Genomic DNA, 17,848 nt, shown 5'->3' with positions numbered 1-17,848 from the left:
CCCTAGCCTACACAGAAGCTGCATTTATCCAGGCATATCTACCTTTTTACTCTAACGGATTTTCTGCTGCGTTTGGAACAGTAACCATGGTGATGACAGATGCTCTTCAGGTGACATTATGCACCAGTCCTGCTGCATCAGGGCAGCTGACATAGGGGACAATTCTTGTTGCGCCCTGTACATTGAAGGAATGGCCCCCCGATTGGTGTTATGCTGTTGGACTTCTGTGCTCGTCGCGGATTGTTGATGACAAACACCATGTTCAAGCATAAGGGTGTCCACATGCACACTTGGCACCAGGACACCTTGTTCGATGATTGACTTGCGGCCATATGTAACGAGACACTCGGGTGAAGAGAGGTGGGGAGCGGTCAATCAATTATATTGAACACATTCAGGTATTCTTACTCTTGTATAAACTTAATTTGAGTCAGACTTGTAAAATCCAAGACACCAACAGTTACATGAAGGGTTTTATTTTAACAATAAAATAGACATTTACAAATCGACAAAATTCAAAAGGTGGCGCCACCTATTAAAGAAAAAAACAGCAACAAGTGGCTGCAAAAACAGTCAAAGTTGCACCAAATAACTGATGTAGAATGAGTGAACAAAAAAAAGGATGTTGGTAAACAGAGGGGTTAGGTAAAGCTAAAGCAAAAGCAAGACAATGCACTTCTATGTGAAGTAATACGGCTTCTTGACATTGACACCATATTCTGAAAGAGCGGGACCCAGATCTTCCATTGTCAGAGTGTACTTCTTATCCTATAGATAAATGGGACAAAATACAATGACACCAAATTTGTGGGAAGAAAACAATGAAAGAAGTTGACTGAAAAAAGAAAATTAAGCAAAAAGCAGAGAAACAGACCTTTGTTTTGCTCCTTGAGCTTCCGGATGCAGTTCCTTTCATTTTACAGTACTGCAGCGCATCGTTGGCAATGTCAGAGATGAACTTCTGAGAGGCAAGGGAGATCAGACGGATTCTAGAGAAATATAAAAGTACTTTAGATATGCTTGAGAATTGCACGCTTCCACTTTTGTCATCAATTTAGGTAAGTTACAGTTTCGATATGTCTAATCTATCTAATCAAACTCTAGTCAATCAAAGTAGAAGTAGAGAATTTCACTAATGTGTGACATTATTATGTATAATATTATTATTATGACACTATTTTGCACTTCTTGTCCTGGATTGTCTCCTATTGCTGCACACTGAAGCTTTAACACAGAAGACTTACATTCTTGGATCAGAAGCTTCAAAGCCGGCCCGATTCAGGTAGTAGCCCGTCACTGCATCAGGAATCTGAAAACAACAAAAAGGAAAGGTCACTTGAGGAGTAAAATTACAATGGTGCTGTGCATCAAACAGGCGGAGGGAAGTTTAACACAACAGTACAACATTCTAACTACATTTATACGTCAGAACAGTGGAAAAAGCATAATATAATCAGTCATTTTGTACCTAATGTTATTTTTATTCATTTTGTACATATTTATAATGACATATGTTGCCAACCTCTGCGGTCCCTTCAAGGTTTATTTTTCACCAAATGGGGTTTTATGTTTTTCCTTGTCCGGTTGGGGTTTCAGCCCTTTGAGACTCTTGATGAAAACACGAAGAAGCCATATTGTGTGCACTCTCCAAATGCAAAGTGCGTTGTGTGAAATAGGCGCCTTTTTGCAAGTGCATTGTCTTACCGTGGGAGTATACTCCTCTAGCTGCATGACAAAGTCAGCCAGTGGGGTTGTGGAGACGTTAGGCTTTATGTCTCCATTAGTGATGGCTCCAGGAACATAAACCCCATTAGAGACAGAGGAATCTGATGTTGACGTCACCATGGCGGCCGAGGTTGAAGCTGTAAGACAGTTAAGGCAAGTTATTATACTGAGCAGAAATAAACGTGTAAACTGCCCTACGTATTTAACGAATGCACAATAAGTCAGTCCTTGTTTTGTTTCACCGAGACATGGTAGATGTGCCTTGTGTTGACACACATTGCATTATTACCGTTGCTGGTGACCGAAGGGGCGTTCGTTGTGGCGTTTTCATTTGTGATACAGTTACTTGCAGTTGAAGACGTCGTGACATTCGAAGAAACTCCAGTTGTAACGGACTGATTAACGCCGTCAACATTCATGACGAGGCTTGTTTTCGTCCCTCGCTGTTTGGAAGCACCTTGGCAGCGCTAGCTAACTAGCAAACGCGCGAAGCTTTGCTAGCTGGTCCTTGGCGAACAGTGAAAAGAAGCTCCAAAAAGCTTAATTCAAAGTCTTGACTTCCTCGAGGAACCTTTAATGGTTGAATAAATTCTAACTTACATCACTCATATAGCTTATATGATTAAAAAACGCGCTGGCACTAGCTGGCTGGCTACTATCGCAGGTGTTTAGCTAACCAAGAGCTGCTCAACAAATGGCGTCATGTGACCTTCGCAGTGACGAAGTTAGCCGGAAATGTCCATATACTCTTCGGTATATAAACTCGTTGTGATAAAGTCTGTCGGTTATTTTTTCCACAATCCACTATATAAGATGAAATACAATTTAGGCGTGTAATTGTTTTTTAGTAGTGCTATGCTAGCTTTTATCCTATCGTTTACAGTATGGTGTGCTGTGTGCCGAATTCCAGCTAGCAATGGCTAACATTTCAGAGGAGCCTTGAATGCAACACATGGAAGGCGGCGTTTGTTTGCGCTTTGAGTATTTAAAAGGCAGGAAGCAGACACAAAAGCTCAACACTTTTGACTTTGCATTGGAAAAGTATTGGTATATTTTCTGTTGAAAAACACAGCTTGCAAGTTGCCAAGAGTGTGGAAAGTTGGTGTCAACATGAGTCCACCTGTCCGGATCATTGTAGTGGGTGCTGGCTGTCGAGGGAATGCTTACTCCCGCTATGCAATTGTCCACCCTGACCGTGTGCAGGTAAATGCACCTTTTTTATGATTTCCTTTTTACATACTTAATATTTCATCAGCTGTATTCGGATTACGACGTGCTTACCTTGTCCTCTGTCTGTATGTCATCTCGGTGGCTGTTTTTCCTGTTATAACAGGTTCAGCTCCCCTACTCGTGCTTTCTGATATAATTAAAATACCACCAAAGAAGAGGCAATAATTACATACAGCTCTCACCAGCCGGTGCAATATACTATATTGGAACCTTTTCAAGTGAGCTGGATCCTATCCCAGTTGACTTTGGGGGAATGTGGTGAATACAAATAAAGACACAGTAATAAATTAAAGACAATGATCTACACAATACATTCTGATTTGTTTGGATTTAAAAATAGGAATAGAAAATAATTTAAATAACTTACTACAGGGTCAAGCTTTCATCATCACAAAACATTTTTTTCACTGTAGAGGCTATTTTGTCAGAGTAAATTAGAGGCCACGGTTCAGTGGGACGAGGGTGGAGTGCCCCCTCAGGGTTGAGAATGGGGTCCTGCCCCAGGTGGAGGAGTTTGGCTATCTCGGGGTCTTGTTCACAAGTGAAGGAAGAGGGGAGTGTGAGGTCAATACGTAGGTCCGACGACCCGACCGTCGTGGTGAAAAGAGAGCTGAGCCGGAAGACCTGGTTAAGCAGAGGAGAATGGAATGGAATGAAGTAGAGTATGCTGCGGCCCAATAAAAATTAGCAATGGGCCGAAAATGACCCCTGGGCCCCACTTTGGACACTACTGGTATATAGTATTCATTTATTCATTCATTTTGTACCGCTTATCCTCACGAGGGTCGCGGGGGTGCTGGAGCCTATCCCAGCTGTCTTCGGGCGAGAGGCGGGGTACACTCTGGACTGGTCACCAGCCAATCACAGGGCACATATAGACAAACAACCATTCACACTCACATTCATACCTATGGACAATTTGGAGTCGCCAATTAACCTAGCATGTTTCTGGAATGTGGGAGGAAACCGGAGTACCCGGAGAAAACCCATGCCTGCACGGGGAGAACATGCAAACTCCACACAGAGATGGTTGAGGGTGGAATCAAATTTGGGTGTCCTAGCTGTGAAGTCTGCACGCTAACCACTCTCCCGCCCTTGGTATATAGTAGTTAGCGTTTGATGCTATAAAGACAAGGTAATAAGTTACAGCTAAAGAATGTGTTATAGGGACGTTGGCTGTCCTCCTGTGTTCGGATCTCACATGGGATATAATAAAAATAAAGGGTCAAACTGTAACGAGACATTTATTAACTGTGTGTTTACATCACATTAACTGTCCTACAAGTGTAGAGAAATGGCTTAACCATTGTTAATTTTAACACATAAAAAGCGTGGCAAAGGTGTAACAGGTGATTTTTAAACTTCCAAATAAGGCTATGAATAGGCTTGGTAGCAAATGAATGGAACACAGTAGAAAAGTCTTCCATGATGGTGAGCAAGACTGTTGGGCGGGGTTAGCAAGACCAATATACAATGTATTCACTAGCTCTGAGCTGAATGTAAAATAAAATTATGTGCAATGAGTACATTTTTAAATGAATGGTTGTCATCCATCCATCCATCCATTATCATCACCAGGGTCACAATATTATGGCTCTGTGATTGCAGGTTGTTGGAGTCGCTGATCCCATTAAGTTTGCCCGCACTAAGTTCCAGCAACTGTACAAAATAGCAGATGAGAATCTGTGTGAAGGTGAGTTGAAAATGCCTTGAAGATCTTACAACAACGATGCCGTGTTTCACCTTGGATGCTCACTCTCCCCGTACAAATAGACTGGCGCACTTTGGTGCAAAAAGACAAGTTTGCAGATGCTGTTCTAATTTGCACTCCCGACCACCTTCATAAGGTAAATAAAAAATAATGTATAGACTTACCCTTCTTATTCTGCATCACTCCAACACGTTCTCATGTCTCAGGAGCCTGCAGTGGCATTTGCAAAGAAAGGATACCATCTTCTACTGGAAAAACCAATGGCTGTGAGTGATTGCAGTTACAGATACTACTTAATATTTACAGTAATCACTAAGTGACTACACCCGTCATTTCATGTTATATCTTTTCAATCAAAAATACTATAGAAATGAGACTATTTGAGCACTATTTGTTATTTGGCATGTAGCCTTAATCCTCTTAGACATGGAATTCACCAAGAGTTGTGCAGCTCCTTCATGATGACATCACTGGTGGATGTTAGACACCTCGAGCCCCCCCCCCCCTTCACTTTGATGCCCTACAGATCCTCAAGTCCATTGCGGTCTGTAGACATAGCTGGCCACTCCATCACCTTCTGTTCCTCAGCATGGTACTTGTCATCTTGGAGGCGTGTGTGCTCATTATCATGTTGAAAAACTCTAGTCAACTCAGTCACAAGACATGTTCAAGTTTCCAGCAATGAACCACTGCTTCCCAGTGCCGGCAGCAGTCATGCACTCCCACCACCATGCTTGACTGTAGCTGTGACAAACTAGGGGCGACACCTTGCTCATGAACGGAGAGAAGACAGCACAGTGTTGACTAGGAGGCATGTTTATATGTACATGAATAAATAATACATACATACAGTATATGCAGTAGTATATTAAAGAAAAACATCGCCATCTGGTCGAGCACTAACTAAATAACTGCTGATTACATTCATATTTCCAAAAGATCTAACATCCTATGTCTGTTTTTGTTGTTCTTGAACCCATTTGTATTGATGACCACTTCAGACAAAAGCTGAAGACTGCCTGGAGATTGTGAAGGTGTGCTCAGAGAACGGCGTGATGGTGTGTGTGGGTCATGTTCTCCGTTACCATCCCCCAATTCGCATGATAAAGGTAGTTTGAGCTTTGCACTTGGCTGTCTCTTTTAAAAGCGTGGTAGTAGTTTATTGTTGAAGTGTGCCCAAATGAACCGCCCCCCCCCCCAGAGAATATGATGCAGCTTGGGCCACTCCTACTATGCTCTTTTCAATTCCTTGCCTTTTACATAAGTTAGCTTAGCAGGTTTGAACAATGTTTTTCCTCCCCTGGGAGGCACACATTTTCCTGTACATTGGATATGTAGATTATTATTAAAAGTAACGTCCTATTTACCATTCTTTTAACGCTTTTTACACTTTCCTTCTATTTTGTTTTTTATACTGCTAAGGAAAGGCTGTTTTTGTAGGAGCTGTTAGATGACGGAGTCATTGGCGATGTGATCCACATTCAGCACTTGGAGCAGGTACAGCATTAATGTTGATGCTGTTGCGTTCATGATCTCCATCATGAGTTACGGTAATCATGAGTTACAGTTGTCTTTTCTTTCAGGTTGGCTTTTATCACTTTGCTCACTCCTATGTCCGTGGAAACTGGAGGAATGAAGCAGAAAGCTCTTTCTCTCTTCTGGCCAAATCGTGTCATGACATAGACTTAATCAATCACTGGGCTGGAGCACGCAAGTAAGACATTCAAGGGATTTATTTTTTTGACATGAATGTATGACACCGCCATAAGCAGTGAAGTCCGTCAACAGCGACACTCCCCACTTTGGTGTCCTGAGTAAAGTAGTTCCAGCTAGTTGCTTGGGACAGTTAACAGAGTTTGGCTTAATACATTTGCATCACAAAAATGCCTACTAGAAAAAAATCTGAAAATCTAGCCTAGGCACTTCTTGTTCGTCACCCAAAAGAAACCTAGAAATTTGATGGCCGCTTGTTTTCTGGTAGGTGTTTGAAAGTGACATCATTTGGCTCCGTCAGCCACTTCAGTAAAGAACACAAGGTATTTGTTTTATAACTTAGAAGTAACATTAAAACATCTAAGTTGTCTGGGTGATATTTTATTGTAATGTCCCATCAGCCAGCAGGGGCTGCTGACCGCTGCCTGGACTGTTCGGTCGAGGACTCCTGCCCTTACTCTGCATGCAAAATCTACCTGGATAGAGTGAAGCAGGTCAGCTCATACTTTACATAGCGTACGCTTGGCCGTGTTTGAGGAATTGTTTTTATGTGTTTTAGGGCCACACTGGCTGGCCGGTGTCCGTCGCATGTCCCAACTCCCACCCAGACATCGAAACCGTAACTGAGTCTCTAAAGACAGGGTGGTATGGCCGCTGTGTCTATGAGTGTGATAACGATGTCTGCAGCAACCAGGTTTGAACACTCCTTTATTTATTAGTGCACTTCTTCACGTTACTCATTTGCTGTCTGTACTCAGATTTTTACTATTGGAATTTTTTAAATCATATTGTAATATTTGTAGTTTTTTTTTGGCCATAATAATGTATCATACTACCATTTCCTTTTACTAATCACGAATCCTAACCCCGTAAGTGTTCTTACTTTAGTAACAAAATCCCCGATACTCATCCAGGTTGTCAACATGGAGTTTGCAGGCGGTCTGACAGCAGCCTTTTCTATGATTGCTTTCACTGAGGAACTCTGCCTTCGAAAAACAACAATCTACGGCAGCCTGGTACATTACTCATTTTGTCACATGTACGGTATATTATTGACTGTATTTGTTTGTGCAAGGTAAGTCTTCTACCACGATGACAAAATTAGTTGACAAAGCGTCTTTCTTGACAAAAACATTATTCAAATCAGTAAGATTTAGGCACCTGCATGCTCATGTTTAATTATTGCACTTTCTGTAAATGTACTGTACGCATAACTGTACAATTTATGACTGCATTATCAGTTGGTATCAATTAACATTAGCAGTGACTTGTCTTCCAGGGGGAGTTGTCATTTTCAGACGATGAGATTCGCGTCTTCAACTTTCTAACCCAGAAAAGCACCAAATATGTTGCAAAAGTGCATGCCCCTGAGGGGTTTGGCATGGCTGGACATGGTGTAGCAGATTACTACCTGATGGACTCCTTCATTTCTGCTGTGATTGTGAGTGCACATTGATTGCATGTGTGATTTATCAGAATCAAGCATAGAAGATGGATGGATTGTAGTACAGTATTGGTATGGCTTGTTCTCAGGCAGTTGATTCGGATGTTATCTGTTTGCACGCAGAAAAATGACCCATCACTCATCATTTCTACTCCTGAGGAGTCACTGAAGAGCCACTTGCTGGTGTTTGAGGCAGAGCGTTCAAGACGGGAAGGCAGAGTCATCAACTTGGACCACTCTGGATGATCTCTTAAAGGGGACCTATTATGCTTCTACTCTTCATTCATTCATGTTCTACCATTTATCCTCACAAGGGTGCGGGGGGGGCGCTGGAGCCTATCCCAGCTGTCTTAAGGCGAGAGGCGGGGGCCAATCACAGGGCACATATAGACAAACAACCATTCACACTCACATTCATACCTATGGACAATTTGGAGTCGCCAATTAAGCTAGCATGTTTTTGGAATGTGGGAGAAAACCGGAGTACCCGGAGAAAACCCACACATGCCAGGGGAGAACATGCAAACTCCACACTGAGGGTGGGATTGAACTCCTAGTTCTCCTCCTCCTCCTAGGTCTCCTAGCTGTGAGCTAGACGCCCCCATGCTTCTACTCGTCTGGCCTATAAATGTAGTTAGAATGTTGTATTCCCGTGTTAAACCATGCCAAAGTTTCAGATAAATGAGGTTTGGGCATTTGGAAGTGAGCCCTGAAAGAAGTTTGGAACGGCTCAAAACGCTGGCTTTGAAAAGGCGTGGTAAAACTGTTCCTTTGTGATGTCACAGAGGGGCGGACTTCCTGATATGGTTCATAGTTTGGGCGGGTGATCACAGCAGAGTGGGCATGGCCGGAGGTGGGCCATGGGTGGAATTGGTGCAGATTATGCAAAATGTGTGCGGGTTATTGTGTGTAGCTGCTCTATAGGAGACCACAACTCAATATGAAAGGTAAAAAAATTTGCATAATAGGTCCCCTTTAAAAAGCAAGTTCTGTAAACGGCATAAGTCCAGGCGAGCCTGTAAACTTGCCACAGAATACTAGTATACAGGTAAGGGCCAGAAAATTAGAATATTTTCATAAACTTGATTTATTTCAGTCATTGTGTTCAAAAGGTATAACTTACATTATATTTAATCATTGCACACAGACTGATGCATTTCAAATGTTTATTTCTTTAATTTTGATGATTATAGGTGGCAACAAATGAAAATCTGAAATTCCGTGGGTCAGAAAATTAGAATATTACCTAAGGCCAATAAAAAAAAAGGATTTTTAGAAATGTTGGCCAACTGAAAAGTATGAACGTGAAAAATATGAGAATGTACAGTACTCAATACTTGGTTGGAGCTCCTTTTGCCTCAATGACTGCATTAATGCGGCGTGGCATGGAGTCGATCAGTTTCTGGCACTGCTCAGGTGTTATGAGAGCCCAGGTTGCTTTGATAGTGGCCTTCAGCTCTTCTGCATTTTTGGGTCTGGCATTCTGCATCTTCCTCTTAACAATACCCCACAGATTTTCGATGGGGCTAAGGTCAGGCGAGTTGGCTGGCCAATTGAGAACAGAAATATCATGGTCCTTAAACCAGGCACTGGTAGATTTGGCGCTGTGTGCAGGCGCCAAGTCCTGTTGGAACGTAAAATCCCCATCTCCATAAAGCAGGTCAGCAGCAGGAAGCATGAAGTGCTCTAAAACTTGCTGGTAGACGGCTGCGTTGACCTTGGATCTCAGGAAACAGAGTGGACCGACACCAGCAGATGACATGGCACCCCAAACCATCACTGATGGTGGAAACTTCACACTAGACTTCAAGCAACGTGGATCCTGTGCCTCTCCTCTCTTCCTCCAGACTCTGGGACCTCGATTTCCAAAGGAAATGCAAAATTTGCTTTCATCAGAAAACATAACTTTGGACCACTCAGCAGCAGTCCAGCTCTTTTTTTCCTTAGCCCAGGTGAGACGCTTTTCACGCTGTTTCTTGTTCAAAAGAGGCTTGACACGAGGTATGCGGCAGTTGAAACCCATGTCTTTCATGCGTCTCTTGGTGGTGGATCTTGAAGCACTGACTCCTGCAGCAGTCCAGTCCTTGTGAATCTCCCCCACATTTTTGAATGGGTTTTTCTTCACAATCTTCACCAGGGCGCGGTGATTCCTATCGCTTGTACACTTTTTCCTACCACAGTTTTTCCTTCCCTTTGCCTCTCCATTAATGTGTTTGGACACAGAGGTTTGAGAACAGCCAACCTTTTCAGCAATAACCTTTTGAGTCTTGCCCTCCTTGTGCAATGTGTCAATGGTTGCCTTTTGGACAGCTGTCAAATCTGAAGTCTTCCCCATGTTTGTGTAAGCTTCAGAACTGGACTGAGAGACCATTTAAAGCCCTTTGCAGGTGTTTTGAGTTAATCAGCTGATTAGTGGGTGGCACCAGGTGTCTTCAAAATTGAACCCTTTCACAATATTCTAATTTTCTGACCCACGGAATTTCGGATTTTCATTTGTTGCCACCTATAATCATCAAAATTAAAGAAATAAACATTTGAAATGCATCAGTCTGTGTGCAATGATTAAATATAATGTAAAAGTTATACCTTTTGAACACAATGACTGAAATAAATCAAGTTTATGAAAATATTCTAATTTTCTGGCCCTTACCTGTATACTAGTATACAAGTTTTTAAAATGCTTTGTCAGACTATTAGTAGCAGATGTACCTTTTTAGCATTGTGCTTCAAAATGATTGTATTCACAACCATTATCTTTGTTTCATTTGAAGGCTAAAAGTAGAAGCCTCACATGTATGTTTTACACTGACAGTTTCATTTGGAAGTCCACAAATTATTAAGTCTTTCTCACAGCCCAAACTTGCGGCCTGCTGCAGGGATGGCTCGTCACTACAAGTCCAATCCAGGAGCCGATCATCCAGGGTCTCCTTGGTTAAAAAAAAAAAAAACTAAAAGCTTCAGGGACCCATATTAAAAGTGAACACGTGCACTTAAACCGAAAAAAAAATTCGGTTACACGGTGGTCCATGTGGAAACAGCCAGCCTCACTGTTCAAGCCTGAATGGCCAGTGCAAGCCCAATGCAGACCAACTCAGGGTTGGGGCATGGATAGCTCATGAGTCCTACGGTTCCTGTCTTCTTTCACTCTGATTCTTTGAGGACAACATAAGAATCAATTAGTGACGTGTGTCATCAGCTCTCTCGTAACACCCGAGCAAGTACAGGTATGTATGTATGCCTGATGTGAGCCATCAATTAACTTTGCGGTCATTGGCTGCATACTCACCCGCTTATGGGCTGTTAAAAGAACCTGTCCTCTCATTAGCTCCTCTGCTTCCTGAACGGCTGCCTTTGCGGGCCTTGTCCTCACTGCATATCACAATATACAAAATATTCAAACATGCTGTCTTTGTAATACTTAAACAAATAAATCATAGTGAAATAAAATCAGCAGGGGCTGAATGAACGATTTTCTCTGCTGTTGATTATTCATTCATGATGAAAAAGATAATCAAGCCTTACTCTGGTGTTGAAGCTCTTGTGGACAAGTTGACTGCAGGGGCGTTGCCTTTCCCCCGCAGTTGATCCGCTATTGAATTAAAGCCGTCACTAGCGAGGTCCTGATTGTGAGAAAGCAGGACAATGACCATATCATTAGGGTCACTAGTAAGCTAGAGCCTATCACAGCTGACTTTGTTTGGGTGTGTGTGTGTGTTGGGGGACATGGAGAGAAATAAAAAGTAAATTCCTTATTCCGTTAATACAGAAATCATAGGGCCCTACGTGTTCATGTTCAATGTTCATTATTATCAATGGAAGTCTAAGTGGCTGTGTCGCATGACAGGTGCACATACACACTGTGTTAAGTTTTCCTGGAAGAGGAGGACGGACTGCAGATTTAGGAGGCCATTGACTTTGTCCTCCACCATCTTCAAGCAGGCTGTCATGTGCTCATCCAGCGCTCTGTCAGCGGAGCCCAGTGAGCTTATCTCAGACCTTTGACAGCAGATACGTAGTAATGATTGGATACCTGGAACAAAAACAAGTGGTGAAGTTACAAATGTGATGGATGATGCATATAAAATAACAAATAAGGGTTCGATTCTCCGCTTGAACATCTGTGTGTGCAGTTTCTTACCACATTCCAAAAACATGCCAGGTTCATTGGCGACTCCAAATTGTCCATCGGTATGAATGTGAGTGTGAATGGTTGTTTGTCTATATGTGCTCTGTGATTGGCTGGCCACCAGTCCAGGGTGTACCCCGCCTCTTGCTCAAAGACTGCTGGGATAGGCTCCAGCATATCGCATGACATATATATTGGTGCACTAAGTCAACATGATAAGCCGATATATATGCTGTGCCATACTGTACCTATTTTAAGAAGACGTTGGATTTTCTCCTTGAACTGAATTTGCTTTTGGTAACCCGAGAGCTGTTCCTCGATGGTCTCTTGCTTGGTGAAAATGGCCATCTGAAGAGTTTTGCGGTCCTCGTCCTGATCTTTCTGGTCCACCACAAAGAGCTCACTCTCCTTGTAAAGCTTGAGTTCAAAAACAAAGCAGCAACAGCGTTACATGACGTTGAACCTCTCCATTCAAATAGAACAGCACTGACTTGCGTGATCTGCTGTTTAATGGCCTCGGCTTGCCAGTGTTGATAGTTGACAAAGCCCATTAAAGAATAGTTCTCCTCTTCGACTGAATATTTAAAAAAAAGAACATCACAGGATATAGTGGAACATTCCCAACATGTTTAGACTTTTCAATTTGACCTACGTTCTAAGTAGTTCCGCACTAGTGAGTCCAGGTCATTTTCGCCCGTTTCTGTGAGAATTCTTCTTATTGTGTCTTCGTGAAGGGTCAACTTCTCTAGCTGGTCCAGCAGATTCTCTGTTTACATAACATAAGTATAATTTTCATCAATTTCCTTTCAAAGTCAGCAGCCATGAAACATGACTGTCAGTGTAGGAGGTTGGAAGTGCCCCAAAAGTTGGACAATTTGAGGAAAAAATGTGACATCAGTTTCTTCTGTTTTTACATTGTTTCATGTTTGGTGGACATGTGCAAGCACTACTGACTGTGAAGCCACTGAGCAGAATGCATTGACAAGGCAACATATAGAAGCTGAAATCTGATTGGACAAAAAAACCCCCAGCAATATACACATACATCTAGTGGAAGAACTGCCACCAGAATGAAGATAGTGCTTCTAATTTGCTGTTAAGTTGCGCTTGATTATTGTAACCAAATAATAACAAAACAAATAATCACCATTGTCATGATCGGAGCCCTCGTCAGAAGCATTCTTCACATTCACCATAACCTCAAGGTTGCAGTGCGTGGAAATTTCGTGCTCCAAGTTGGTTGTTGTTTGCGTGTACTGGGCTTCAAACTGGGCCTTTTGCTCTTTCAGCTTCTTCTGCTTTACTTGGATTCCAACACTAGGTGTCGCCACAACACAGTCAACGGGTAGTACATTGGATTATAATTCAATAAAAAAATAAAATACATTGAAACAAGAGGCGTTCACCTGGCATTGTTGGCTTTAGTACACATAGCACTCAAGTCCGAAATTTCCTTGCGAATGGCTTGCAGCTCCTGGAGGAGAAATCATCATCATCATCATCAGACCTTTGCTCTATATCATTCATTCATTCATTCATTCATTTTCTACCGCTTATCCTCACGAGGGTCGTGGGGATGCTGGAGCCTATCCCAGCTGTCTTTCGGCGAGAGGCGGGGTACACCCTGGACTGGTGGCCATCCAATCACAGGGCACATATAGACAAACAACCATTCACACTCACATTCATACCTATGGACAATTTGGAGTCGCCAATTAACCTAGCATGTTTTTGGAATGTGGGAGGAAAACCCACACATGCACGGGGAAAACATGCAAACTCCACACAGAGATAGCTGAGGGTGGGATTGATCTCAGGTCTCCTAGCTGTGAGGCCTGCGCGCTAACCACTCGTCCATCGTGCAGCCTGCTCTATAACAGTGATTTCCAAAGTGTGGGTCGAGGCCCCTGGCGGGCCGTGGTGGTACTGTAGGTGGGCCATGAGAGGTCATTAAAAATTTAAAAATATGATTCATTTTTGCAAATATTTTTATTGTAAAATATGTATTGCACGGTTAAAAAAACATTTATAGGCCCAAGTAATAACCTATTGAGTGTTATTGACCTGTCACAATATTTTAGGAACCTTATACAGTTTATAACGTAGCTCTCTGGTCATCATGCCAGTCTTGAATGCAGTTATGAAAAGTATGAGAATTAATTCTGTCTTGTGTGTACACCACAGGGGATTAAAAGTTTGGGCTTCCTTTATCCCCCTGCTTTCATTTCAGTCCGGAATCTTTATAATAATAATAATAATAATAATAATAAGTGCTCTGAGAAGGCAGCATTTGGTCTATGTACTGTTTATAGGACAAAGGTGGGCCACAGACATTTTTTAGAGCCTGAGCCCTGGGCCCTGAGTTGGTAAAGTTTGGGAACCCCTACTCTATAATAACCATTTCTGTAGAATTTCCACCAAACTCACCATGTTTCCTATTGCAAACCAAGCAAGAGTAAATGATGTCCATCCCATGTAATACTAGTTATTAGTTGTGTTTGTTGTCAGCAAATACTGGAATAGGTTTGGATTTGGTCAAGTTTGGCTGCTAATGTATTCCTCCCCTTCTCTATCCCACTTACTTCCATAGAAAAAGCAGAGTCTGAGGACACGAACACAGTTACATCACCGTGGCTGAGGTATCTGGGGTCAACAAAATGTAACTTTGAATTTTGTACTGACAACATATGCTAGCCATGGGTGTAAAATGTGTAAAAAATGAGCTGAAGACGAGCAGCACCTTGAATATATTATATATTATTATATATAATATATTTTATTCACCTTTTTCAGCTGAAGTTGGACTTGCAGGAACTCATTCTTCTCCATCTCTAGCATGTCTATCTCCTTCTTTAACTGGCCGTTCCTGATCATCAGCTCATTGAAGCATATGTGACCCTTGAAGCATTCAGACATGTTCAAAGTTTCAGCTCTTTTCAATCTGATTTTTAACTGATGTCACACCTACCTTGTAAAGCTTGTCTTCTTTAGACAATATATCTTTCATAGAGTTGTCATCAGATTTGGTATTATGGGACGCATGCCCCCCCCTCTGTGCTACCAGCTTCCTCTCCCATTCTACAATCTGGAAAGAAATCCAATAATGGGGATGAGAGCCTTCACAAACACTAAGTTCAACATTTGTGACAATTTGCGAGAATGGACCTCACCTGCTTTTTGAACGATACCAATTTGTTTTTGTTGCTTAGCAGCTCATCGTCTATCCTCTCTTCATTGGACAAAAGGCTTTCCAGATCCTGAACAGCATTGGTTTCCTTCTTTTGGTTGCTGTTACTCTGTGCGATGGTGAGGAAATGGAGTAGTTCCTCTTGCTCATTCTGGAGCCTCTGAATCTCCCTGCTACTTAGACAAGAATAAAGACACCACATTCACATACACTTATACATCATAAAAACCCATGTACTAGTTTCAAGAGAATTTTCCAAAATACTAACAGTTTTCTGCTCCCTCCAATAGTTAAAAATCTAAGGATGGATTGAAAAAAGTAAAGGAACCCACTTGCCTGTCTTTCAGGAGGAAGCTTTGGATTTTGTCATCGTATGCCTGCTTGTCTTTTACAGCTTGGCGATATTGGAGTTTTAATTTGTGCAGGTCATTTTCAGCTGCATTTAAAGTGGAAAAAAGTTAGTATATCTAGCTGCTAGTAAATGAGTCAAACACAGAAACACAGTAGCAGCAGACTCCTAAGAACTTCAGAAAGCTGCATTAGACCTGTAAAGATAGTCCAGGGTCCCTGGTCTACAGGGGACCTTTGACAATATAACAATAGAGAAGGAAGAATTCCTGCCCCACAACCCTTTGTTTTGTGAAAAGAAGAAATCACTTCGGTCACTTACGATTTTCCTCCTGTGATCGACCTCTGGCAGACCGTTTCATGTTTCATTAATCCAGAGCACGCCTCCTGCCTGAGAAACAACACAATAATTACTTATTATTGACATTATTGGTTGTCTGTGGGTCCATTTGAAGCTTTTGTTTTGACTTCAATGTACGCTGGTGTACACCATATGTAGTATTAGTATGATTATGGAATGGACAGAGCAAGTTGAAGAAACAGTACAAGCATTTGCTGTGGTATGAAAAAGTGAATTTTGAAGATTTTCCTTCATAAATCACTGCTTGTTTGGGTGAGCAATTTCAGTTAAATATATCATATAACAGACAAACACACTGATGTATGAGAAGTGAAATGAAGTTTATAGGATTTACAGAATGGGTGCAATAATTTATTTCTAATAAATTAAATAATGTAAAGAAAAGTATAGGCCTTGACCCTTGACCTGCATACACAAGTAAAGCCAATCATGAGCAAGTATGGGTCTTCCTACTCATTTTCAGGCATGCTGAATTTTACAAGTGTAATCACGTGATGTACTTCACTGTCATTCTGTCAAGCATGATTGACGTAAACTAAACCATTACCACTGATATTTCTGCATAATAGCTAATATCATAATAACAGCTTTAATAATAGCTTTTAATAATAAGCGTAGTTAGACCTGGTAGTGCTGCTTTGTCGCCGCCTGCTGGATAGAAGTTAGCAGACGTTTGCTAGCTCACGTTAGCAGCACGTCCAACAGGCCGCTGAATGCACGTCCGCCTCGTCATTTTGTGACGTCAAGCTAACGTCGAGCTAACGGGCTTCGAAAATATACCTCTTCGAGTCATGAATAATGGTTAGGGTTGGCGAAGGCGGGCTACCCCCTGTCTATTGACACACGTTGTACTCGGACGGTGAGTGGAGCTTGATAATAAACATGTTCGTCACGCTGAAGCTCCGCAGCGGCGCTGTCGTGACGTCACACGCCGGCCGTGTACTTCCTTCCGCGTTTATTACACAGCAGCTGGCCCTGTGACACAAAGCACACGGATGCATGATGAAATCTTTAACTCGGAACCGAGGGACGAATCACATTATAATCAACAGCAGGGACACATTATGTAACAGTTTTAGCCTGGTTGGTGTCTAAAATTGGTATAATTATTATTTTTTCATTGTTTTACACGGTTTTTATTATTATTATTTGAATTAAGCAACAAAAGTGCCTTCTAAAAAGTAAATATAGAAACATTAAGGGCATAAAATTATACTAAAGGAAATTAAAATAACTTATTTAGGAGGGCCCACGACGCTATGAGGATAAGCGGCATAGAAAACATCCTCAAGAATTATAATGAGAACAGGATCCTCTGGTTTATAGTAGCAATAAGGGTGTGTAGCACAGAGTAATGATGAAAACTTTGACCCGATGCCACTGTGGGATTACACTGCACTGTCATCCAGTCCTGTCTGTGTCAATACACGAATGCTTACGTAAAGGTCAAACCGGAGTTCTCTTATCCTTAATGGAGATACTCAGTCCTCACAAAAACAAAACACGTGTACCAGATATGCTCCAGGAGCTTGCACTGTGAGTCAAAGGCTGTTTTTTAAATGAGTCAACCACCAGTCCGCCACAAACCCCCCCTCTTGTCGCCGCCCCCGCCACACTCCCTCAGCCGGGCACGCGCTGCGGCATCACTTCCTGTCTCTTTAACCAGCAAGGCCGCATCTTCAAACAGCCCAGAACTTTATTTTCCTGGTCGTGTGACAACAAACAGCACCTTTGAATTCTATTGACTTGAATGTGATACCGAGGCTACCTATCTTTTAGGCGGTGGTAGGTTTTCCATTCACATGCCGCTGGGCAAGTGGTGACGTGTGTTGACTTTTCTGCTAAATTAATAGTATAATAATAGGGCTGGCTAATGGTGAGTCAGCAGGAAATGATGGAGCGGGAAGGCGAAGGAAGGACCTGGAGGAGTGTGGGAGAAAGGAAGGAGAAATACGTGGAGAGTAGGGACGCTCATATCTCAGGATTGTGAACTATGCGCTTAG

The 17,848-nt window shown here is 42.2% G+C and overlaps 3 protein-coding genes across 6 annotated transcripts; 1 reads left to right on the top strand and 2 right to left on the bottom strand.

Moving 5' to 3' along the window:
* Positions 1-460: 460 nt before the first annotated feature.
* On the bottom strand, positions 461-2,629 carry taf10 (TAF10 RNA polymerase II, TATA box binding protein (TBP)-associated factor). Its single transcript, XM_058085267.2, has 5 exons — positions 2,015-2,629; positions 1,705-1,862; positions 1,245-1,309; positions 875-989; positions 461-768 (listed from the first exon to the last, which is right to left on the bottom strand). Exons 1-5 carry the CDS (start codon positions 2,142-2,144, stop codon positions 679-681), a joined length of 558 nt encoding a protein of 185 aa, XP_057941250.1. The 5' UTR covers positions 2,145-2,629; the 3' UTR covers positions 461-678.
* Positions 2,021-8,129, top strand: LOC131137379 (4-carboxy-2-hydroxymuconate-6-semialdehyde dehydrogenase). Its single transcript, XM_078797786.1, has 13 exons — positions 2,021-2,928; positions 4,564-4,648; positions 4,729-4,802; positions 4,873-4,932; positions 5,668-5,775; positions 6,107-6,163; positions 6,250-6,380; positions 6,648-6,702; positions 6,781-6,873; positions 6,939-7,073; positions 7,294-7,395; positions 7,659-7,820; positions 7,947-8,129. Exons 1-13 carry the CDS (start codon positions 2,836-2,838, stop codon positions 8,067-8,069), a joined length of 1,278 nt encoding a protein of 425 aa, XP_078653912.1. The 5' UTR covers positions 2,021-2,835; the 3' UTR covers positions 8,070-8,129.
* LOC131137378 (outer dynein arm-docking complex subunit 1-like) lies at positions 3,540-17,365 on the bottom strand. 4 transcript variants are annotated; one of them, XM_058085264.2, is made up of 16 exons: positions 17,285-17,365; positions 16,470-16,820; positions 15,807-15,875; positions 15,473-15,572; positions 15,120-15,309; positions 14,918-15,034; positions 14,734-14,847; positions 13,356-13,423; positions 13,097-13,266; positions 12,602-12,715; positions 12,441-12,523; positions 12,198-12,366; positions 11,678-11,853; positions 11,346-11,443; positions 11,110-11,192; positions 3,540-3,579 (listed from the first exon to the last, which is right to left on the bottom strand). In XM_058085264.2, the coding sequence occupies exons 3-15, from the start codon at positions 15,844-15,846 to the stop codon at positions 11,114-11,116; spliced, it is 1,518 nt and encodes a 505-aa protein (XP_057941247.2). In that variant the 5' UTR covers positions 15,847-15,875; positions 16,470-16,820; positions 17,285-17,365; the 3' UTR covers positions 3,540-3,579; positions 11,110-11,113. The 4 variants fall into 4 exon arrangements, 3 of the variants coding, with proteins under 3 accessions (XP_057941247.2, XP_057941245.2, XP_057941246.2); XM_058085262.2 differs by lacking the exon at positions 3,540-3,579 and adding an exon at positions 10,492-10,975; XM_058085263.2 differs by lacking the exons at positions 3,540-3,579; positions 17,285-17,365 and adding an exon at positions 10,492-10,975 and having other exon boundaries at positions 16,470-16,826.
* Positions 17,366-17,848: the final 483 nt, after the last annotated feature.

The sequence above is a fragment of the Doryrhamphus excisus genome, linkage group LG17 (assembly GCF_037039965.1).
Source record: "Doryrhamphus excisus strain RoL-2023G ecotype Guam linkage group LG17, RoL_Dexc_Guam_v1.1, whole genome shotgun sequence".
NCBI lineage: Eukaryota > Metazoa > Chordata > Actinopteri > Syngnathiformes > Syngnathidae > Doryrhamphus > Doryrhamphus excisus.
The sequence above is the reverse complement of the archived record's forward strand: the minus strand, read 5'-3'. Positions and strand labels throughout refer to the sequence as shown.